General features: G+C 52.0%; 1 protein-coding gene across 1 annotated transcript in view; it reads right to left on the bottom strand.

Annotated features, from left to right (window-relative positions):
- The window catches only part of PEBP4 (phosphatidylethanolamine binding protein 4), a 73500-nt gene extending 50604 nt beyond the window's left edge, over positions 1-22896 (bottom strand). The window contains exons 1-2 of the mRNA XM_041424915.1: positions 22775-22896; positions 21137-21269 (exon numbers count right to left, since the gene is read on the bottom strand). Of these exons, the coding sequence (XP_041280849.1) occupies positions 21137-21269; positions 22775-22896 (255 nt within the window). The remainder of the gene's footprint in view (positions 1-21136; positions 21270-22774) is intronic.
- Between the last annotated feature and the right edge of the window lie 241 nt (positions 22897-23137).

Genomic DNA, 23137 nt, shown 5'->3' with positions numbered 1-23137 from the left:
ATTTTTTAATGAGATCTCATAGAAGGATGCTCTGATCTCCCTTCCCTGTTTATACCCCAAAATTTAAACCCTCCTGGAAAAAAATGCCCACTCCCTGCACGTTTCTCCTGGCAGGAGCTGAGCCCAGCACCTGTAACCAACCACCCAACCCGTGGCTGCTCCCAAAAAAACCCCACAACCCATGTGGACATTGGGACACCCCCAGGGCAACCCCTCCACTCCCCAAATCCACCAAAATCAGCACCAGCAGCGAGGCTGGGACACCACAGGGCAGGGATGCTTCAGCATCCAGGAGATTCCAGGGAGGAAAAAAACCCCATTTAGGACAATCAACCCCTTCTGTGGGATTTTTTCTGCGGGGAGAGAAAGGATGAAGCAGCATCTTAGCAGGACAGGCAGGAGAGCTGGGATGCTGCTCCCACAGCCAGGATTCCTTTTAATTGATTTCTCATGGTTTGGTGGCTCCTGGCTTTAATTACAACACAAATGTTTGCTGGTGCAATTATGGTGCACACGCCATAAAGCTGTCAGAGGGTGTCACCAGGTCGTGGCTCTTCATTTATTTATGGCCTCGAGAGGGAAAAAGAGAGACCCAGCTTCCTGCCCAGATCCCCAGGGAGCAATCCTAATCCCAAGGTGGGTTTCTTTGCGGCAGGGCAGATTGGTTTGGATTCTTTTTTTCTTTTGGCTTAATATATTAAAAAGGGAAAAAAAATGTGCCTTGCAGCAGCTCGTCTGGGGGTGAAATAATCCACTCAACATTCCGATTATCAGCTAATGCACATTTGCATGAGAATGGGTTAGAAGAGCTCCCAGGATGGAGCAAGATCCCCGCGGATCAGCCACTGGCCTTAGACAGAAAAGCCACGGATCCTTGCCCTGAGCACAAGACCACTCAGGGATGCAGATACAGCATGAAATAAATGGAATATAAAATAAATGTATAGGAAAGCTGTGTTATATATAATATATTGGGAATATAAATACTGTATATAATAAATTGGGAAATATATAATATATACAATATATTGGGAATATACATTATATATATATTATATATTTGGAATATTGGGAAAATACATAATATATATAAAATATTAGGAATATACATCATATGTATCAAAAATAATTGGGAATATATGTCATTTATGTAAGATTATTTGGAATATATTCACAATATTCTTTGGAATTAAGACCATGCCATGAGATTTCACTACAAAACTTTCAAATTTAGGAGTAATGGGGCTAAAAAACCAGGATTGGCCAGAATTAGCCAGGGCAGCACGGCAGCTGAGCCATGGGGCTCTCCTAAAGGTTTGCAAGCGCCTCACACCGGGATGGCAGCGCCAACCCCACGGAATTGTGGAACAGCAGCAGCACCCCTGGGCTCTGGCTCTGTGCCCATGTCAGCTTTAACCCCCCCAGGAATTTCGGGAGCAGCGGCCTCAGCCCAGGTGAAGGGAAGAAGCCGAGAGGAATCTCGCGGTGCGGAGAAGCCGCAAGCCCTGACGCTGCACCTTTCCCACCTCAGCTGTCAAAACGCAGCCCTTGCACCCCCCCAAGCCTCGTTAAAAATGTGATTCTTCCCTAAGGCGACCGAGGGAGACATGGCCAAATTAATGAGGATGTGACAGAGTTTACGGCGCGGATTAGACTCCTCTTCCCCCGGAATAAACCTGGGGATTGAGGGAGAAGAAGGCAAGGCGAGGCTGAGGGATGGCCGGGGGTTTGGGGAGCATGTGCGCTCACCAAAAGAGCAATCCTGTCCTTGTCACTGTTAATCAGGCGCAGGGACAGGCGGGAAGCGCTCGGCCCTGCCGGGAAAGGATGGGAATTAAAGCTCCCTGCCCCACGGATCCGGATCCGGCCTCCTCTGGATGCGCCGTGCCAGGAGCAGGTTTGCAAACACGTCCTTGCAGCTCTCCCACTTCATTTCCCCATTGGAAAATAAATAAACATCATTGTTTGGGGTTTTTTTTTCCTTTTGGTGTGGGTTTTTTTTTTGTTTTTTTTTTTTTTTTTTTTTTTTTTTTTTTTTTTTTTTTTTTTATCTCTGTTTTCCTGCTTTTCTTTGTCCAATCTGGAAAGCAACAAATTTCCAGCAAGAAGCTGGGATAGGCTGGAGGCATCTCCAGCTGGGCAAGGGACACCTTGTCTGTGTGACGAGGAAAGATTTGTGCCCCAAAACCCCACAGTGCCTAAAACATGGAGCATCCACGGTCCCAGCCCCATAAACTGGGATTTGGTACCTCTAGAAGAACCCAGCTGATCCCACTGGAAATGCCACTTCCATAATTCCCACCCCCTATAGATATAACCTAAAGCCATGTCTGGAGGGGAGGGGACACCTGTGATCCCCTTTCCCACCAGCTGATCCCACTGGAAATGCCACTTCCATAATTCCCACCCCCTATAGATATAACCCTAAAGCCATGTCTGGAGGAGAGGGGACACCTGTGATCCCCTTTTCCGCCATCAACAGCATTTGAGGGGATCAGGGATTTTGGGAAAGCACTGAGAGGGTCCTGTTTGAGGGCACCTCTTTAATCCCAACTCCTTGAAACCGAAATAAAGCTCGAAACAATCCTGAACCAACCCCTCGAGCCCAAACAGCAGCGAGATTTGGGAGCCAGTCCAAGCTCTGCAGCTTAGGCCCATCTCCAAATATCTCCCAACAAGTTTATTTATGGAAAATAAAATCAGTCCAAGATGTTCACAGCTCAGGAATATTTAATGCTATTTGGTGAGAAAGTATTTCCAGCGAGGAGGGAAGCGCGCGGCTCCCCGAGCCCGGCTCACGGCATCGCACCGGGAACGGCGCTGGCACCGACCCACACCGGCCACCCAGAGCCCTGAACTGGTCTGACTGGATCAAACACCTCCTTAAATTCATTCCTGCTTCATTAATTGGCTCTGGAGGCCGGGATGAGGTGAGCTGTGGGAAGAGGGGGTGCTGAGGAATCTCCGAGGGGAGCGCTGCCCCTGGGTGCCACCACATCCGTGAGGAGGGGACACCTCATAGACCTGTCCCTTTCCCATCATCCAGGAGCAGGAGGGGAATTTCCCTGTGTGGGAAGGGGAGGGAAGGATGGCAGAGTGAACCCAGATGATGCTCAGACACAGATCCCCCCCTCTGGCAGCCAAAATCCCGGGAGCCGTGGCCACCTCGGCTCTGAGGTCACCCGCGGGGGTCACGCGTGACACGGAGCTGTCTGCTGGGCCAGCCCCGGGTCAAGGGCAGGCCGGAGGCAGCGGTGATGGGAGTCACTTTAATAGACACCTGTCACCTGATGGGGAGCCTTAATGCGTCCCCCTGATCCCACAGAATGTCCCCCCGATCCCGTGGGACACGGAGGAGCATCCTCAGCCACATCCCGGCTGCCACCGCACACTGGGTGTCACCCTGGCCAAGGGGGGGACACCAAGCAGCCAGGGAGGGAGGGACAGCGCCAGGGCAAGGCCTGGACTGCACAAACAGCTCTAATATCCCTGGAAGACGTCTCCGAGTCATGCACAGGGTTGGAAATGTCTCCCATTATAATTCTGAGTCATTCGTGACTCAGTGACATTTCTGGAATGGAAAAGCAGTGGCTGGCCCAGCCCTGCACTGGGGCCACACCGCAACTCCAGGGCTTATTTCTGATCCTATTTCCCAAACAAACAACCCCCCAGAGCCATCGCTCCCCAGCCCGGATGTGCAGCCACTCGTGGATGGTCCTCTGGGATGGCAAGTTTTGGATTCCCAGCCTGAGAGGTTTTGTTTTGTGTGGGAAAAGCTGGGATCTGAGCCCAGCTTTGCCACTTGGGACAGAGCCAGGTGTGGTGGCAGGGGCTGGAGCTGCCCCAGGGATGTGATGAGCAGTGTGGGATTTCCTAAATCTTTATGTTTAAACATAAAATCCTTAAAAAGAAATAAAAACCACCATAAAATAAATAAAAGTGACTTCCAACAGCCCAGGACTGACACACACAAAGCCAGGGTCATTGCTGCTGCTGCAAATTCCTGCAGGAGAAAGGGGTTCAGGAACACTCGGACACAAGAGGGTTGGAACGGTCACAGTGGTGTTTCCTAGGGACAGGCATTTTCATTAAGGCAGCCCTCATCGCTCAGTTTTATCCTGGGAATGGCCAAATCCAGGGCAGGAAACACTTGGTGAACTGATAGCCCTGGATCACACAATTATTTCCCCCCACTCTCCACGGTCCTTTTACTGCCTGTTATTAAAGCACTTGATTTTAGAGGCTGGGAGGAAGCTGCCCCTGAGGAAGGCACGGGGCCAGGGATGCTTGGAGGCAGGATGCTGGAGGGGCAGGATGTTCAACAGCTGGGGGACTTGGAGGATGGAATGCTTGGGAGTCAGGATGCTCAGAGGTCGGGATGTTCAGAGGCTGAAATTGTTGGAGGCCAGGATGATTGGGGGTTGGGATGACTGGGGGTTGGGATGATTGGGGGTTGGGATGATCAGGGGTCAGGATGCTTGGAGAGAGGGATGCTCAGAGCCAGGGTGCTCAGGGGTCAGGATGCTCAGAGGATTGGATGCTTGGAGACCAGGATGCTCAGGGGTCAAGGTTCTTGGAGGCCCAGGGACCAGAATGCTCAAGGGTCACAATGCTCAGGGACAAGGATTCCCAAAGCTGGGATGCTCAGAGGTCAGGATCCTTGGATACTGGAATGCTCAGGGACTGGGATGTTCAGGGGTGAGGATATTCAGAGACTGCGAGGTTCAGGGTCTGGGGTGCTCAGGGGGTCAGGGTGTTCAGGGATCAGGATGCTCAGGGGTCGGGATGCTCAAGGATCAGGATGCTCAGGGGTTGGGATGCCAAAGGATCAGAATGCTCAAGGATCAGCATGCTGAAGGATCAAGATGCTCAGGGATCAGCATGCTGAAGGATCAGGATGCTCAGGGGTTGGGATGCCTAAAGATCAGGACGCTCAGGGATCAGGACCCTCAGATATCAGGATGCCTAAGGATCAGGACACTCAGGGATCAAGGTGCTCAGGGATCAGGACCCTTGGATATCAGGATGTTCAGGGATCAGGACCCTCAGTTATCAGGATGTTCAGGGATCAGGACCCTCAGTTATCAGGATGTTCAGGGATCAGGACCCTCAGTTATCAGGATGTTCAGGGATCAGGACCCTCAGTTATCAGGATGTTCAGGGATCAGGACCCTCAGTTATCAGGATGTTCAGGGATCAGGACCCTCAGTTATCAGGATGTTCAGGGATCAGGACCCTCAGTTATCAGGATGTTCAGGGATCAGGACCCTCAGTTATCAGGATGTTCAGGGATCAGGACCCTCAGTTATCAGGATGTTCAGGGATCAGGACCCTCAGTTATCAGGATGTTCAGGGATCAGGACCCTCAGTTATCAGGATGTTCAGGGATCAGGACCCTCAGTTATCAGGATGTTCAGGGATCAGGACCCTCAGTTATCAGGATGTTCAGGGATCAGGACCCTCAGTTATCAGGATGTTCAGGGATCAGGACCCTCAGTTATCAGGATGTTCAGGGATCAGGACCCTCAGTTATCAGGATGTTCAGGGATCAGGACCCTCAGTTATCAGGATGTTCAGGGATCAGGACCCTCAGTTATCAGGATGTTCAGGGATCAGGACCCTCAGTTATCAGGATGTTCAGGGATCAGGACCCTCAGTTATCAGGATGTTCAGGGATCAGGACCCTCAGTTATCAGGATGTTCAGGGATCAGGACCCTCAGTTATCAGGATGTTCAGGGATCAGGACCCTCAGTTATCAGGATGTTCAGGGATCAGGACCCTCAGTTATCAGGATGTTCAGGGATCAGGACCCTCAGTTATCAGGATGTTCAGGGATCAGGACCCTCAGTTATCAGGATGTTCAGGGATCAGGACCCTCAGTTATCAGGATGTTCAGGGATCAGGACCCTCAGTTATCAGGATGTTCAGGGATCAGGACCCTCAGTTATCAGGATGTTCAGGGATCAGGACCCTCAGTTATCAGGATGTTCAGGGATCAGGACCCTCAGTTATCAGGATGTTCAGGGATCAGGACCCTCAGTTATCAGGATGTTCAGGGATCAGGACCCTCAGTTATCAGGATGTTCAGGGATCAGGACCCTCAGTTATCAGGATGTTCAGGGATCAGGACCCTCAGTTATCAGGATGTTCAGGGATCAGGACCCTCAGTTATCAGGATGTTCAGGGATCAGGACCCTCAGTTATCAGGATGTTCAGGGATCAGGACCCTCAGTTATCAGGATGTTCAGGGATCAGGACCCTCAGTTATCAGGATGTTCAGGGATCAGGACCCTCAGTTATCAGGATGTTCAGGGATCAGGACCCTCAGTTATCAGGATGTTCAGGGATCAGGACCCTCAGTTATCAGGATGTTCAGGGATCAGGACCCTCAGTTATCAGGATGTTCAGGGATCAGGACCCTCAGTTATCAGGATGTTCAGGGATCAGGACCCTCAGTTATCAGGATGTTCAGGGATCAGGACCCTCAGTTATCAGGATGTTCAGGGATCAGGACCCTCAGTTATCAGGATGTTCAGGGATCAGGACCCTCAGTTATCAGGATGTTCAGGGATCAGGACCCTCAGTTATCAGGATGTTCAGGGATCAGGACCCTCAGTTATCAGGATGTTCAGGGATCAGGACCCTGCATGTCAGAACGCTCAGGCCCTGGTGTGACGCTCACATTCCCCAACACCCCACTCCCTCCTCACAGCGACAGCGCCCGCGGGAGCCCGGCACGGCTGCGGCAGCACCCGGCCCCAAAACACAACCAACCCCCAGACCCAGGGACTTTGGAACACCAGGAAAACCCAGCTCGGTGCTGGAGCCTCCCCTGCACATCCCGCTTTGCCACCTGCAGCCGGTGATGGCCGGCACAGCCGGGGAAGGCTCCGGCAGCGCCAGGACACATCAGAGCAGAAATAGACCCGGAGCCGTCGCCCCCCTCCCCGTCCCTGCCGCCCCCTTTTTACTATTATGTCTGAGAAGAGACGTCTCTCCTGGGTTTTTTCCCGCTGATTTAATCGCTTGGTGATGAGGGCTGCCTGGCTGGGATACAACTGCGCTCTGGGCATCGCCAAAAGAAATGGGGGATCTAAAAAGAGGAGGAAGCATCAGTAGCAGCGACGCTGATTGACAGCGGATGAAATGGAGCGGCCAAATTCCATTGGCGTGGTTTGAAATTCCCAGGACGCTGCCGAGAGCTGATGGCTCCTTTCCTAGGGTTTTGCCAGAGCTGGCATTTGCCTTTCATCCTCGTTTAATTCACTGTTTGGAGGCTGCCACGGGTTTGTGTGTGCGCGTAGTGGGGTTTTAATTGCACGCTTGGCCTCGTGGAGGAGGTTTTTTTTGTGTGTTGAGGTGTGCAAAGAGGAGGCAAAGACTTTCCTTGGCCACAGCTCTGCCTTGTGGCTCGAGCCCTTGGGAAAAGTGCAATTCCTACCCTGGATGTAGGTGGTTACATGGTTTATAAAGAATTTTCCTGGAAAGACAGCATCTGTTGGGGTTTAAATTCTGGGTGCCTGGGTGGGATGCGGGTGGCATCGTTCAGGTAGGGACCCTACAGGGATCCCCCCATCCATCTGCAGGTACCCCCATCCCAAATACTGGATTTTGTTGGGAAAACCACGTGTGTGAAGGCTGCAGTCACTGCAGGGGCCAGAGTGGCTTTGCCCATCTCTCCTCTGCCCCCGCAGTGACATTCCAACAGGAGAAGACCAAAAGGCAACAAAAGTCCTGTTTGCCAAACATTCCTTCACTTTCCAATGGGAAAGGAGCCAGCAGCGCTCTCTCTGCCAGCAGCCTCTCCTGGACCAGCTTGTCTCATGGATACCCCATGAAAAGGAAAAGGAAAAGGAAAAGGAAAAGGAAAAGGAAAAGGAAAAGGCCAAACTCTGACCACAACCCAGCAGCCAAGCTGCTCCTGTCCCCAACCATGAGGAGCCCTAATTTCCCTCATGGCCAGCTCTCCACCCAGATTCCCAGGCTTTTCACTCCAGCTGGAAGAAATCTGGCAAAGCCCTAGGCTGCTGTGACCTGCCCCTCTGTGAGGAGGGAGAACTCTGGGGAGCAGCGAGGACAGGACGAGGTCCAGCAGCTGCCCCACAAACCAGGGCCAAGTCTCAACTCAATCCTGCCCCCCTGGCCCAGCACATGCTCCCCACTCCCACCCAGGATTATACCCCTAAAACAGTCGGGTCCAGGCAGGAATTGAACAGTTTTAGTGGAGAAAAACTCTGATTTTGCAAATCTGGTGGGTGCAAGACACTGCTCCCACCCCAGGGTCACCCTGGCTCTGTCATTGTCCTCTCTGGGCTGTGAGTGATGGGGAAGGGGCTGGGCAGCATATTAAGGGATGCAGAATTTCTGGGTGTGCAGAATTTTGGGGAGCTGCAGCATCTGGGGGGCTGCAGCATCCTAAGGGATTGCAGCATTTTGGGGGCTGAAGCATCTCAAGGAGCTGCAGCATTTTGGGCTCTGCAGAATTTTGGAGGGCTCAGCAGGAAAGGGGAGCTCAGCATTTTGGGGGGCTGCAGCATTTTGGGGGGCTCAGCAATTTGGGGGAGTGCAGCATTTTGGGGGGGCTCAGCATTTTGGGGGGAGTGCAGCATTTTGGGGGTCTGAAGCATTTGGGTAGCTCAGTATTTTGGTGGGCTGCAGCATTTGGGGGACTCATCATTTTGGGGGGGCCCAGCATTTTGGATGGCTGCAGCATTTTGGGGGTTCAGCATTTTAGGGGAGTGCAACATTTTGGAGGTCTGCAGCATTTGGGGGGGGGTCCAGCATTTTAGCGGGCTCAGCATTTTGGGGGGGCTGCAGCATTTTGGAGGTCTACAGCATTTTGAGGGGGGCTCAGCATTTCGGGGCCCTCAGCAGCGCTGCTGCCTCCTCCTCTCCTCTCCCCGCTCACCAAATATTTGTTTAACGAGGGAATTCCCGTCCGTGCGGGAAGCGCGGCCGCCTCCAGCATTCCCAAAGCCTTGAAAACCTCCGGAGAGAGAGAGAGAGAGAGAGCCACGAGCCCCCGAGCCCCGGCCACAGGAGGTGACAATCCCTCGCACTGGGCGCTTGACCCCGCGCCCCCGGGCTGTGCTGGAGTGACAGCAGCCACCTCGCCGTGTCCCCTGGTGCCACCACATCGCGTCCCCCCCCGGCCACCGCCGCGCTCCGCTCCCCGCCGCTTTGATCCGCCGCTTAATTCCTGCTTCCCATTAATTCCTGATCAGGCTCTGAACCTTCTCGCGGAGATGCCGAGATCAAATGCGTAGTTAAGAGACAGTCGGGCCGGGGGGAACATGAAAGGGAGAAGTTTTGTTTCAGGATTTTCATCCCGGCGAGGCGGCGCCGGGAAGCGGCGGAGTCGCGAGCCGAGAGCTCCCTCTGCTCCCAGAAAAAACCTTCCAGGATTCCAAAGGCTCCCAGCCTCCTTCCCCGGCCCGCTCTCCGGGCCCTGCAAACTCGTCACACCCCCAGGGGACAAGCACAAGCTGCTGCACAGGGAAATGTTTGCTCCAGGGGATGAGTTGTTGATAAAAAAAGTGGCAGGAAAAGGATAAAATGGTCACAAACCCCGTGGCACCCCAAAAATGCATCGGCTCTCATGACGAGGGAGACCCCAGGATGTAAAATATCCTCTATAAATCATAAATATCTGATTTAGCTATTGATTAGAGACAGCCCGAGGCAAACGACAGCGCTTGGAGCTCCCCGGGGATGGGGGGAAATGAGGGAATTTGTATTTCCATCGTTTGGGGAGGGAAATAAATAAATACCAGGCCAGCAAGGGGGATCTGGGGCAAAGAGCTCAACACCCAAAATACTGGGGAAAATCAGGGTGCAGAAAGCGATTTCAATCCCAATGAAAACGTATTTTATTAGAGGAAGCAGACTCATCTTTGATCCTGGATCCCAAGAAAAGCAATATCCAGGGCTGTGATATCCCATCTCGCAGGGAGAATGAGTTATTAAAGCACAAGATGAATGGCTTGCAGTGCAGCTAAGTGCTCCAGTTAAGAGAAAAATAGTTCTAAACTTACTCTTTGCCCCAAAACACATTCCTCCCCCTCATCCCCGGGCCTCGGCTCTCCCCTCGGGTGAAGCTTGCTCGTGTGCCTCATTTTTTTTCCTGGCTTATCAAAATTCCAGAGGGGAAATTTTAATAGAAGTAAAAATAAGGTGAATTTAGACGGGTGGTGCTGCTTGGGTTTTTGGGTTTTTTTTTTTTTTTTTTTTTTCCTCCCCTTCCCCCAACCTTAAAAAAAAAAAATAAAATACACATGAGGAATAAAAATAACCCGGATAAGTTTAAGTTCAGTTGTGGGGAAGGAAGGAGGATGTAAATGAAGGAGCATTCTCATGGAGAGCAGGGCGCCTCGCTCCGCGCCTCGGCTCTGCATGAATAAATAGGGATAAAAATGTAACACACGCAACTCCGATCCCAGCACCTCGAGAGGGCTCCTCTCCCCGCGGGCTGGAGCAGCACAGGCCACCAGCATTCCCGGATTTTTGGTATTTAGGAGAAAAAAGCATTGAAATGGTGATTTTGGTGGAGCCCCTCCCTCAGGTATTGAGGCTGGTGGTGCAGATCCACTGGGGACACTGGGAAATGAGGGATTTTCCCCCAAATCCTTGGATTCCGGTTGGAAAAAAGAGTTCCAGGATCACCGAGTCCCAGCTGTGCCCCATCCCCACTTTGTCACGCGTCCGGGTCTTCCTCGGACGCCCCCAGGGGTGGGGACTCCAAACCTCCCCTTCCAAGGCTTAAGAACCATTCCCTTAAGGAAATTTCTGCTGAAGTCCAGCCTGCACCTCCCCTTGGGACCATCCCAGGAGCTCCAGGAGCGCTCAGGATCAGGCCACCTCCTCCACCAAACCACCACTGATGTTTTATTTCAAGTCCAACACTGAATCTCATCACAAAAATCCCTTTCCTTTCAAGATCCAAAGGAAACAGGGATGCTGGGAAGTCACCCAGTGACTCAATTAATTCCAAATCCGTGCTGAGAGGCTAGACCAGCCCAGAGCACCCCAAAACCTCCCGGCGAGACACCCGCAGCACATCCCAGCAGCCGGATTTTCCCCTCCCCGGCACCACGGAATTTTCCCACTCCTTTCAGCGTAGCCATCCCTGCTTTTCCCCCCTCCCCAGGCAGGATCTCCCGACCCCCCCCCCCCCCCGGCTGCCTGGCTCCCCGTTACACAACCCTGCTCGGGAGATCCTACGTGGGCAGCCGTGGGTTTTCCTGGGAATCGACAGCAGCTCTCGCTGCAGCTCAGCAGAACATGAGCATCTTACATAAACAGCCCCGCGAGTTCCCCTGCGTGGGGGCTGCCCGCAGCCCCCCGGGCTGGGAGGCAACGCTGGGAGCCGCCTTTTCCCCCCCTCCCCATCCCCATCCCCATCCTCATCCTGCTTGTTGCTTTTTTTTTTTTTTTTTCCCTTTTCCCTTTAAACCAACCCAAACCCTTGTGGGGGAAAAAGGCAGCGCGAGCGCGAGAGAGAGAGAGAAATGACTCAAGTGTTTTGTAACTTGTCACATTCGGAGCTGCAATTTGGAGGCAGGAAGGAGGGATCCAAAATAGTCGCCCCAACCCCGGATTGTATAACCGAGATCCCCCCCACAGCCCCTCCCCTCCCGCCGGGAGAAAAAAAAAGAAAAAAAAAAAAAAAAAAAAAAAAGAAAAAAAAAAGGGGAATTTCTGCTGGAGATGGCAGCTGGAAAAAGAAAAAGGCAGGCGAGCTCGGGGTTGTTACAGCGCAGGAAGGAGCCCCCAAATTGGGAAGAATTACTCATCCATGGAAAAAAGGCTCCTGTGCTGGCGGGGAGGCACCGGGAAGATGCTGCAGGGGAGGAGGGAAGGCTCCCGGGAAGGATGCTCCGAGCCCAGGGGTGAGGCTGAGCTCCCCGGGATGCTCCCTGCAGTGGGAGGTGATGTTTGGGAAGTGCAGCTGGAGCGGCAGAGCAGGACGGAGCAGGATTCCCTGCCAGGAAGGGACCTGGCAAGGGCTGCTGAATGAAGGGCATCTGCTGCCAAAATTCCAGCTCGGAGCAGGCTCGAGGCATCCCAGATGCCAGAGCCGGGCTGGGAGATGGTTGGATAATCCCACGGGAGGGTGGCAGCAGGGTCAGGGTGTGTTTGCCAGCCAAACACCTCTCCCACACCTCGCTGCCCTCCGCCCAGCACCTGGCAATCCCCAATTCCCAGATTTTTCGGCCATTTTTGATCCAGCAGCTTGTCACATCCCAGAGAAGCCCAGCAGAGCCTGGCTGCTCCCAGAGCTCCCTGAAAATCAGGGAGAGCAACACCTGCCTGGAGTGGTGAGAGTGACGGAGCAAAGACCCCCCAACACACCCAGCCCCGTATTCCAGAGGTCCTGGAGCCTTTCCCAGCCCCAAAAATGTCCAAGGTCAGAGCAGGGAAGCTCCACAGAACCAGGAGAAGGTGGGAAGATGAGGAGGATGCCAGGAAGATGAGGAAGATGAAGGGGAGCCATACTCAGCTCCCCCATAATTAAACACAATTCCAAACCCCACAAATTCAATTTTCAAGCGCCAGGAGCACTGGGAGGAACCTGCCTGCTGCTATAAACCCTCCTGCCCACCCAAAATGCCATTAATTCCTTTTGAAAAAGCCCAGGCGGGTCTGGGGCATGTCAGGAGACACCGCGAGGGTGACAGGTCCCCTTGGGGCTCATTGATCTGCCATCGATCACCCCGTGCAAGCTCTGGAACCCAGATGGGCTCTGCGGGGGCAGCGCTTCCTCAGGGTCTGCTCAAAAATAAATCCTGGAGTTGGGATGAGGGGAGGGATCTTTGCAGCTTTTTCTCCAGCGTCACCTTGGCTAAAGGCTCTGAAATTCCAAGTGCCCGACGCCCACCCTGGCACACCACAGGCTGGGACATGCCGGGAAAATGCAAAGATGGGGCAAGGGGAAAGAAAAATCAGGTCGTTTTCAACAGATTCATCTGCTTCTGCAACTCAGTTTGGCTCTGCAATTAATAAAATTCATGTGAAATCTTTATTTTTTATGGCAGACCCACGTCGCAGGTGCATCCCTGCAGTTTTGGGATTTGCAGGTGAAAACGAAGCGGATCGAAAGCACTTGCCCATGCAATAAACTGAGACAAAAGGCAAAATCCCAACAAATTCCCAAGCAGAGCATGATCACACCTTCCCCAGGATATTCCACTGGAATCCTGGACAGCCCCTGGCACATCCCATCCCCTCAGACACACCAGCACCCATTCCCACTGGCTAATTCCATACAAAACATACATCTGCGGGAGCCACACAATTATCTCTGGGAGAGAAGCGTTGACGGATGGAAGTTTTAATTACCAAACCTTCTCATCCTCCCCCATGCACAAAAAGTGCATTTTCTGGCATGTTTATTTAATAAAAAAATATGGCCAAATTCCACACTGGTGGAACACGTGCGCGGGGCACGGGAAGGACGAGACGAGCTGAAATCTGTTTTGTCACCAGAGCTGGAAATTTAAGTTCCTTTGATCTCTCTGCCTCCAAAGCTGCTGGGGAAGGAGAGAGGAGTGCAGGGAACGTTATCCCAGGGTGTGGAGGGGTTCAGGGATGCATCCCAGCTCCTGCCCCCGCACGTGCCAGGCTTGTGGAGATTGACGGCTCCACTCCCGCACACGTCCCCATCCCTCCATGTCCCCACAGAGAAAGCAAAGCACAAGCCTTAATTCCCATGGACAGGGCTAAAGGGTGCCCCTGTCACCCATCAGTATCATTTAAGGCTTGGGAAGTGCCCAACTCCCGTCGGGAATGCCCGGTGGAGCTCCGTGCTCATATCAGTCTTAATTTCACGTGGTCCTTCACACCGTTGTCTGCTCCGAGCCACGCTTCCGTCCCCTGGCAGCTGCCACGGCTCGGGAGCCACCCTCTGCTCCAAAACCTGGCTGGCATCCGGGAACAGCGGCGGCTCCAGCCTGTTGGAGCCCGGTGTGAGCGAGGTTACTCATTCCCAGCGTAAAGACGTGCGGAGGTTGAGGTTCCCCCCTCCTCCCCTTGCTTCCTTTCGCGAGTAAATCCTCCAGCAGGAATTTTCCCCCCTTCCTTGGAAATTCACAGCCAACCTGCTAATGAGTCTTTGTGAAACTTGTGCCTTCTTACCTCTAATTTTACAGCCTGTTCGGATTTGAGCTCTGTGGACAGCCTCACATTTGGTTGGGAATTATAGGCTGAGTGGCTGTTCTCTCCTATTATTGTGCTGTCAATCTCCTATTAGCACATTATAATATGCTACACTGAATGCATCTGTTCTGTAGATCACAAGTCCTAATTGTCATTTGTTGAATCACTTTGTCTTATATGATTGTTAAGCAATTATTTCACCCAAAGCAGCTTAAACTTTGATTACTGTATAGTGTTTACAGGGATCAAAGGGAAAAATCAGCGGCGGCTTCAAACATTTTTTTTTTTGCTGCGGAAAACGAGGAGCGAGCGGGGGATGCCGAGGCACCGGGATGACCCGGAGGTGCTTCCCGGCCTCCTGCCTTCGGGGGAACGATGTTTGTCCGGGGTGGTTAAAGGTCCAGCGAACGGGGAGGCCGGGAGACGGATGTGAAGTGACATTCCTGCCAGGATCGCTCATGGAACGAGGCTCTCCCGGCGTGTGGCACCAGCTGCCCGCCGGTCCCCTCCGCTGGGACCGGGGCCCGGTGGGGGACAGCACCCCCTGCCATGTTGTTGAACCACTCCAGCCGCTCCCGGCAAGGGGAAAACCTTCCTGCTCCCCAAAAGGACGGGAATTAGAGCAGGGCTTGGCTCGGAGGGGTCGCATCCCGGATAAATCCCCCATGGAAGCGGCGGCGGGGGGTCAGCAGAGGACAGGGCTGAGGCAGCGTGCAGAGCCCTCAGCGCACACACTTATTTTGGCTTTGCCACCCCGCTCCAAAGCCCTCAAAGAGGCCCTCTGGAAGCTCAGCTCCCTCACACCATTCCCCCTCTGAAGTCCGGGGTGCTGGAATGCCACGGAGCGATCCCAGGGCATGGGAACCCAAGCCAGCAGGGAGGGGCTCATCACCGGGGGCTTGGGCTAATCCCGGGAATCTCGGGCTGACAGCAGCGGGAAGGAATGTTGGGCCATTGTTTCTGAGGAGCCCAGACAGGATTGAGAGAGGGAGAAAACCACGCTGGTGGCTCCCCAGCTCCAGACGGCTCCATGAGCCAGCAGGGATACACAAACTGTCAGAAATCTTCTGCTTCCAACCATCTTCTCCAGCAAGGCGGGGATGGAACCTGAGTGCCACAAAAAGGTCCCTCCCCAGCCAGCTGCACGTCCCCTCCTGCCACCCCTGCAGCACAACCCGGCAGGAGATGGAACAAAGCTGCCCTTGCCTTTGTTAAAATAAATGAATTTCCTCACGCAAATGAGCGCCCAAATAATGGGAACACAAAACTCTTTATGAATCAGGCCTGTCCCCAGCCAGGCCTGTCCCCAGCCAGGCCACCAAGTGCTGCACAGAATAGGGAGAATCAGAGAAAAGAACTGAGGAAAAAGTCCACAGAGTGGACTTTCTGTGGGTTCCTGGGAGACTCTCCTTCTCCTGCTCCTTCCCCAGGCTCCCATTCCCAAGGGCACTGCTCCAATTCCCAGGACAGCCCCAGCCCCACCCCTGGGTGCTGGTCACAGATTTAGGCACAAAAAGCTCAAAGCCAGCCCTGAGGGTCCCATCCTGGGGGTCACACAGCTGGGGGGGGCTTTTCCAGCCCCAGTTCATCCCAGTTTGGAAATGCCTTTATCCCAGAGAGCTGAGGAGCAGCAGGAAGGAGCTGAGCTCAGGGATGTGCAAATTGGCTGCTTGCAAAAACAAGTTCTAAAAAGTTGAATTTGGGGTAGAAACCCTGAGAAAAACACTTTATTTCTAGATTTTGTCGTGAAAAAAAAAAAATAAATAATCCAATTCCTTCCTGTATCCTAAAAAAGTGATGGCACAACCTAAAGAAGCCTCTAAGGAAGTTGTCAAACCTTGGGATGAAAACAAATCTGGAGGAGCAGGTAAAAGGTAGCAGCTCCAGCACAGGTAAATTGCTTTTTAACAAGGAGACAAGGCCCATCCCTGGCATCTGCCGTATGTTTTTATAAAGCCCAGAAATATGTTTTTAAAAGGCCAGTAAATAAAGTTCCTATCGATTTGATCTCCAGTGTAATCTGTTTTTCTGTCTGCCACCACGAGTGGTAATAAAAGGGAATCAGGGGACGCGCCTTTGGGTTAATGCAGCGATCCATCACCGTCGGGGGCTTTGCCACGCTGCACAATCGAGAAACTGCCCCAAATTGGTGCAAGGGCCAATTTTCTTTTCCAATTTATTTTTGCTTGAGCGAAGCAATATCGAGGCAGGACGAGGAGGACGCGTTTCCCGTCCTTCCAGATGTTCTCCTGCTTCCCTGGGCTGGGCAGGGGCCTCCAGCAGCTCCCAGGGGGGGCGTTTTGGGAAGGTGCTGGGGGTGTTTGGGGTTTTGAGGCCAGGTCCGTGCAGTGGGACCCAAAGGGGGATTGGGATGTGCTTAGGAGAGTTTCACAGTGAGCATTGAGCATTCCAGGGCTGATCTCCCATGGATTGAACATCCTGAATGTCCCAGAGCTGATCTCCAATGGATTGAACATCCTGAATGTCCCAGGGATGATCTCCCATGGATTGAATATCCTGAACATCCCAGAGCTCATCTCCCATGGATGGAGCATTCCAAACATCTGAGGGTTGATCTCCCATGGATTGAACATCCCGAACCTCCCAGAGCTGATCTCCCATGGATTGAACATCCTGAATGTCCCAGGGTTGATTTGCCATGGATTGAACATCCTGAACGTCCCAGGGTTGATCTCCCATGGATGGAGCATTCCAAACATCTGAGGGTTGATCTCCCATGGATTGAACATCCCAAACATCCCAGAGCTCATCTCCCATGGATTGAACATCCCCAGAGCTGATCTCCCATGGATGGAGCATCCCGAACATTCCAGGGCTGATCTCCCATGGATTAAACATCCTGAACATCTCAGAGCTGCTCCTACGGATTGAACATTCCTGGGCTGATCTCCCATGGATCAAACATCCTGAACATTCCTGGGCTCATCTCCCATGGACTGAACACCCCAAACACCCCAGGTCTGCATTTCTCATGGACTGAACATCCCAAACATCCCAGGGCTGATCTCCTGAGAGATATTCCCAGACCTTGGCCCACCAGGACAGGGCAGTTGAAGGTTTTCCAGGGTATCCAAGCCATCCAGAACCACATTCCTGTCTCTGGCAGTGCACCCCTGCCTCCTGTCCCTGAGCCTGTTGCTCACTGAGATGCCCCCACACACAACAGGTGCCCTCATGGCACTGAAAATTGCCCCAAAATGTTTTTTTGGCAGTAAATTGATGTTTGATAAAGCTGGCTTCGACAGCTCAGTGTTTAAACATGACAAAATATTCAAATCCACCCTGAAATGATGCACTGAAGTCCCCCAGGCCAGATTTTGCTGCCGTCAGAGCTCAGCTTTGCAAGATGTCCCCCCATTTTCAGCTCCTCATCCCAAACCATCGATGTTCCCTTCCCTGAACAGACCCTGGGCACAAAGGTGACCCCAAACCCATCCCAAATACCTGGGATGAGAATGGGAAACCTCCCATTCCCCCCCCAACCCCTTCAGAAAACTGATAAATATTTCTAGAGAGAAAAACAAACACTCCGCATTTGGCTTTTTTGGTGGTTGTTTTTCTTGAAGAGACAAAGTGTTCCACAGAGAGCCGACACTTCCTACACAAGTTTGCATCCTCAAACCCCGAGATTTTCTGCCACGGATTTGGATGGGAAAAGCATCTCCAGCCCTTCAGCCAGCCCTCCCCACCCCATGCAGGATCACTGAGCTGGAGCATCCCACCGGAGCACTGCAGGGAGATGGAGATCTCCACGCTTTGCCAAATTTTCCCGCTCTCATTTGGGAACAAATTAGGAATAATCAAATTTCCTGGGTTTAGAAATACCCACATAAAGCATGAAAACAACTCTCATGCAGCAGCTCTTGTTCCCACTCAATTTAGGGTGAGCTTAGGAGGGAAAAAGATTACCCCAAAGCATCCTTAGAGGTTCAGGAGTATGAAAATTGCAGGTAAACCAGAGGAGAGCCAGTTCCCTATGAGGAGCTTAAGGCCACCCAGCCCTTTCCCAAAATGAACTCCTGGTTTGGGCACTGCAGCTGGATCATTCCCAGCTGCGCAGAGCTGGGGAGGCATTTTTGGGGAAGGCCAGAGGAGAAACCCACCCCAAACCCCGGGAAGCAGCGGGGCCCCGTGTCCTCAGATGCCGCCTCAGCTCAAGATGTGCCGAGATGTCTTGGAAGGAAACGGTGCCAAATCCATGAGCGGAGCCATTCCCGGTGCCAGCGGGAGCCGCCGCCCGTGCCAGGGGCTGCCTGGGGACCTGCCACCCCCGAGGCACAGCTGGAATTCCATCCCAAAATAAACAGGTGCCACCCCCAAGCTCCCAGCTCAGCCTTCCCTGCTTTTTGCGGATTCTGGGATGCACAGCCCGCATCCCCCTGGCACAGCCTGGCAGGGTCTGGCTCTGGTCCCCAAAATCCTTCCCACAGCCGTCGGCAGCAGCGTTCCCTTCCCGGAGAGTCCCTTCCCTTCTCCCGGCCCTGCTCGGCTTTCCAGGACTAAAATTAAAGGAAAAAACAACTGCCCACATTCCTGGGAAACTTCAAACTCCTGGAAAGCCGGGGACAGGTCTGCGTGCAGCAGCCTCTGCCAGGAAGGAGGATTTTTTTTTTTTTTTTTTTTGGAGAATCAGACATCTTTAAGGAAAAGTTCTCCTTCCAACCATGTGATCCGCAGGGGGAAGAGACTTCCCAGACGGCGGGGAAGAGCCGGAAAAACGGATTGTTCACACTCCGAGGTAACGCCAGCAGAGCTGACTTCTCCCTTAGCAGCTCCCAGCGCTGGAGCTGGCCACGGCAATTACAGAAATTATTGGGACAGGGCGGTTTTTGGGGGCCGGCGAGGATTACACCGCGATTTGGGAACGCTACGAGACGACGCCGCATCCTGGGACGGATCTGGGGTCACAGCAGGGCACGGCGCGGGGTGTCCCCCGAAATACCGCAGTGTCACGCCACTGATTGTCCCCTCCCCGTGCCCTCGGCACCCTCAGCACAGATCCCGGCTCTCCCAGTTCCTCCCAGTTCCTCTCCCAGTTCTCCCAGTCCGGGCGGCGCTGGAGCTCGGGCAGTTCAATGCTGCCACCTGGTGGTGGCAGGAGGGAACAGCAGCGCCGGGATTCCCCGCACCCCGATCCCAAATCCCATCATGATCCCAAATCCATCATGATCCCAAATCCCACCGCCACCCCAAATCCATCGTGATCCCAAATCCATCATGATCCCAAATGCATCGCGATCGCAAATCCCACCCCGACCCCAAATCCATCATGATCCCAAATCCATCGTGATCCCAAATCCCACCACGATCCCAAATCCCACCGCCACCCCAAATCCATCGTGATCCCAAATGCCATCATGATCCCAAATCCATCATGATCCCAAATCCCACCGTGATCCCAAATCCCACCGCGACCCCAAATCCATCATGATCCCAAATCCCACCCCGATCCCAAATCCATCATGATCCCAAATCCCACCCCGATCCCAAATCCATCATGATCCCAAATGCCATCATGATCCCAAATCCCACCGCAACCCTAAATCCCACCCCGATCCCAGAGCTCACTTGACTAAAAAACTTGTAAAAATAAAATCCGCGGTATAAAATATTAGATTAATTTTTCTCTCTCTCTCTCTCTTTTTTTTTTTTTTTTTGAGTTGTGGCAAAAAAACCCCAAACAAAAAAAAAAAAAAAAAACAAAAAAACAAAAAAACCCCCAAAAAACAAAAAAAAACCCCAAAAAAACAAACAAACAAAAAAAAAACAAACCAAAAAACCCCAAAACAAAACGCGGCAATGAAGTGAAATAAATCCAGTGGTCAGAATGTACCAAAAGTTCAGTGGTCAAAGTAGAGGAAACAAAATTGAAACGACAAAATGTAGCAAAAAATATAAATATTCAGTGGCCACAACAGGGAAATAAAATTTATTAAACTTTTCTCTACGTGTGGTCACTTGATTCCTGTTTTTCCTACATTGTGGCCATTTAATTCCTTTCTTTAAAATAGCCATGATGGAACACAAAATTAAATCATTAGGAGGCCGCAAATAGCAAAAAATTAAATTATTAAGTGGCCACGTGTAGCAGAAAAAATAATTTAATTTCTCTGCTGCCTTCTGGCCATTTAAATGGTCACAGTATATAAATATTTAATTGTTTAAAAGTTAAAGTAGGGGAAATTATAAATGGCTGCATTTATAGGGGAAATGATGGTTACAATGTAGCAAATATTCTAAATTGAAATGCGGTGATGTGGTGAAAATAATTCATTAAATGGCTACAATGTAGATGGAATAGCTGTAAAATAGGTGCAATGTAGGAAAAATATATTTAGTAAATGGTCAAAGGAAAAAATATAAAAAGTATAAAATTAAAAATACAAATGTAAAAGAATGACATATAAAAATAATAACAAAAAATTAATAACATGTTAAAATGCCTTAATATGAAATAATAATATATTAAATAATAAATATAAAATGATGGCATATAAAATAAGTAAATATAACATGATTAAATATAAAATAAAGTATAAATAAAAATATAAATACAAAAATATAAAAGCGGTTTCAGTGCAGTAAAAAAACTGAATGTGAGAAAAGTTGATTCAATGACCACAGCGTAGGGAAAAAGTAATAATAAATTACCAAAAAAATGACAAAAAAAGAAAATTCCATTTAACCACAGCTCAGCCTCCAACCAAACCCTTGAACCAACGAGGAAAAGTGGGAAAAAAGCTCCCGAGGTCCCCCTGATCCCAGGAAAAGCCACGGGGGGTCTCACCTTCTTGGCCCAGTGGTAGGAAAAAAATAATAAATTACAAAAAAAATGACAAAAAAAGACAATTCCATTTATCCACAGCTCAGCCTCCAACCAAACCCTTGAACCGATGAGGAAAAGTGGGAAAAAAGCTTCCAAAGTCCCCCTGATCCCAGGAAAAGCCACGGGGGTCTCACCTTCTTGGCCCAGGGGTAGCGCACGCGGGGCTTGCTCCACTCCTCGCTCAGCTTCTGGCGGTAGCCGTGGCACTTGGGGATGTAGGAGCAGCTCACGTCGCCCACCTCGGGGTAGATGACTTCCAAATCCCCCCTGGAAAAAGGGGACAGGGAGGAAAATGAGGTGGGAATTGGTGCCAGGCCGGGCTCGGGATGGGGTTGGGAATTGCGGGCGGGAGCTGCGGGGAGTTTGTTGTAAATTATTGTACTTATAAAATCCTTCCCTAAATCTGCTGAAGGACATTTGAATTCCTGCGCTCCTTGGGTGTTCTTCAGCAGATTTTGGGAAGGAATTCCTCCCTGGGAGGGTGGGGAGGGGCTGGGCTGGAATTCCCAGAGGAGCTGGGGCTGCCCCTGGATCCCTGGCAGTGCCCAAGGCCAGGCTGGAGCCCCTGGGGCAGTGGGATGTTCCCTGCCCATGGCAGGGGTGGGATGGGATGAGCCTTAAGGCCCTTCCAGCCCAAACCATTCCAGGATTCTTTGATTTGATTTCCCCATCCCTCTGTGGATGCTGCAGGAGCAGCCCTGGACGCTGGGAATTTGCTGGGCAGGAGGGCCTGGAGGGACAGGGAATGGCTCCCACTGCCAGAGGGCAGGGATGGATGGGATATGGGGAAGGAATTCCTGCCTGGGATGGAATTCCCAGAGAAGCTGTGGCTGCCCCATCCCTGGAAGTGCCCAAGGCCAGCTTGGAGCAGCCTGGGACAGTGGGAGGTGCTGGGCTAGGAGCTGGATGGGTTTTAGGGCCCCTTCCCCCCCCAGCCATTCCAGGATTCCATGGAAAAGCAGCCTCCTCCCTCTGAAGCTTTCCATGGAAAACTTCTGTCATCCCTGACGCTGCCAAAGGCACTTCCAAAGCCTCTGCACAGCAGGCTGGGGAATAACTCCAGGTGCCCAGATGTCACCCTGTTAAGTTTTTTTTAAGTCTTCTGATGTTTATATTCTAGTAATGAAGTTTCTCACGCAATTTTATGTAAATAATTATTGTTTTACATTCTTCTCTGGAGGAGGAGAAATTTGATAGAACGTTGGTTTGTCCAGTGTCACAGGAGAGGTGGCACTTTCATCCTCCAATCCACTGCCACTTTTGAAAGTCTACAAATATTGGTGGCAGGAAATAAACTTTTTTTTCTTCTTCTTCTTCTTTTCACCCTGGAGTTCCAGTGTCCACATCATTTCATTTCGTGTCCTACTGCGACGCCCAGAGACAACCCAGACCCAGGGAAAAGGAGGAAAAGAGCCAAAACTCACGGCCAAGGGGACACTGGAATGAACTGTGCTGGGAGGTGACACAAAGGGAACGGCCAGGAAGGGCAGGGGACAGGCAGGGCAGGGGACAGAGGCCAAGCTGGGCAGGGGACAGAGGCCAAGCTGGGCAGGGGACAGAGGCCAGGCAGGGCAGGGGACAGGCAGGGGACAGAGGCCAGGCAGGGCAGGGACAGGCAGGGGACAGAGGCCAGGCCGGGCAGGGACAAGGCAGGGCAGGGGACAGAGGCCAGGCTGGGCAGGGGACAGGCAGGGGACAGAGGCCAGAGGCCAGGCAGGGCAGCGGACAGGCAGGGGACAGGCAGGGGACAGAGGCCATGGGGCACGGCTCACCTGCAGAACTCGTGGTCGGAGTCGCTGAGGGTCTGGAAGATGCAGGTCCGCGAGGCCTCGCTGCCCCAGGCGCCCGGCAGGAGCAGGGTGAGCGCCACCAGCACGGCCCCCAGCAGCTTCATCCTGCCCTGGGGACAAGGGACAGCGAGGGTCAGCCCCGCGGGAGGCAGCACGCCCAGCCCAAAGCAGGCCTGCTCGGGAGGATCAGGTTCTTTTTTGGTTTAGAGATGGGGTAACTGAGAGGCACTTTAAAAACTTTGATTCTATTTTTAGTCTCATGTCAAGGGTGAGACAACACAGAGATAATTCAATTTTTATATATATTTATATATATATATATATAATATATTCATATATTATATA

Source organism: Onychostruthus taczanowskii, unplaced genomic scaffold, assembly GCF_017590055.1.
Source record: "Onychostruthus taczanowskii isolate IOZ18803 unplaced genomic scaffold, ASM1759005v1 scaffold84, whole genome shotgun sequence".
Lineage (NCBI taxonomy): Eukaryota > Metazoa > Chordata > Aves > Passeriformes > Passeridae > Onychostruthus > Onychostruthus taczanowskii.
This window is presented reverse-complemented; position numbering and strand designations above follow the sequence as displayed.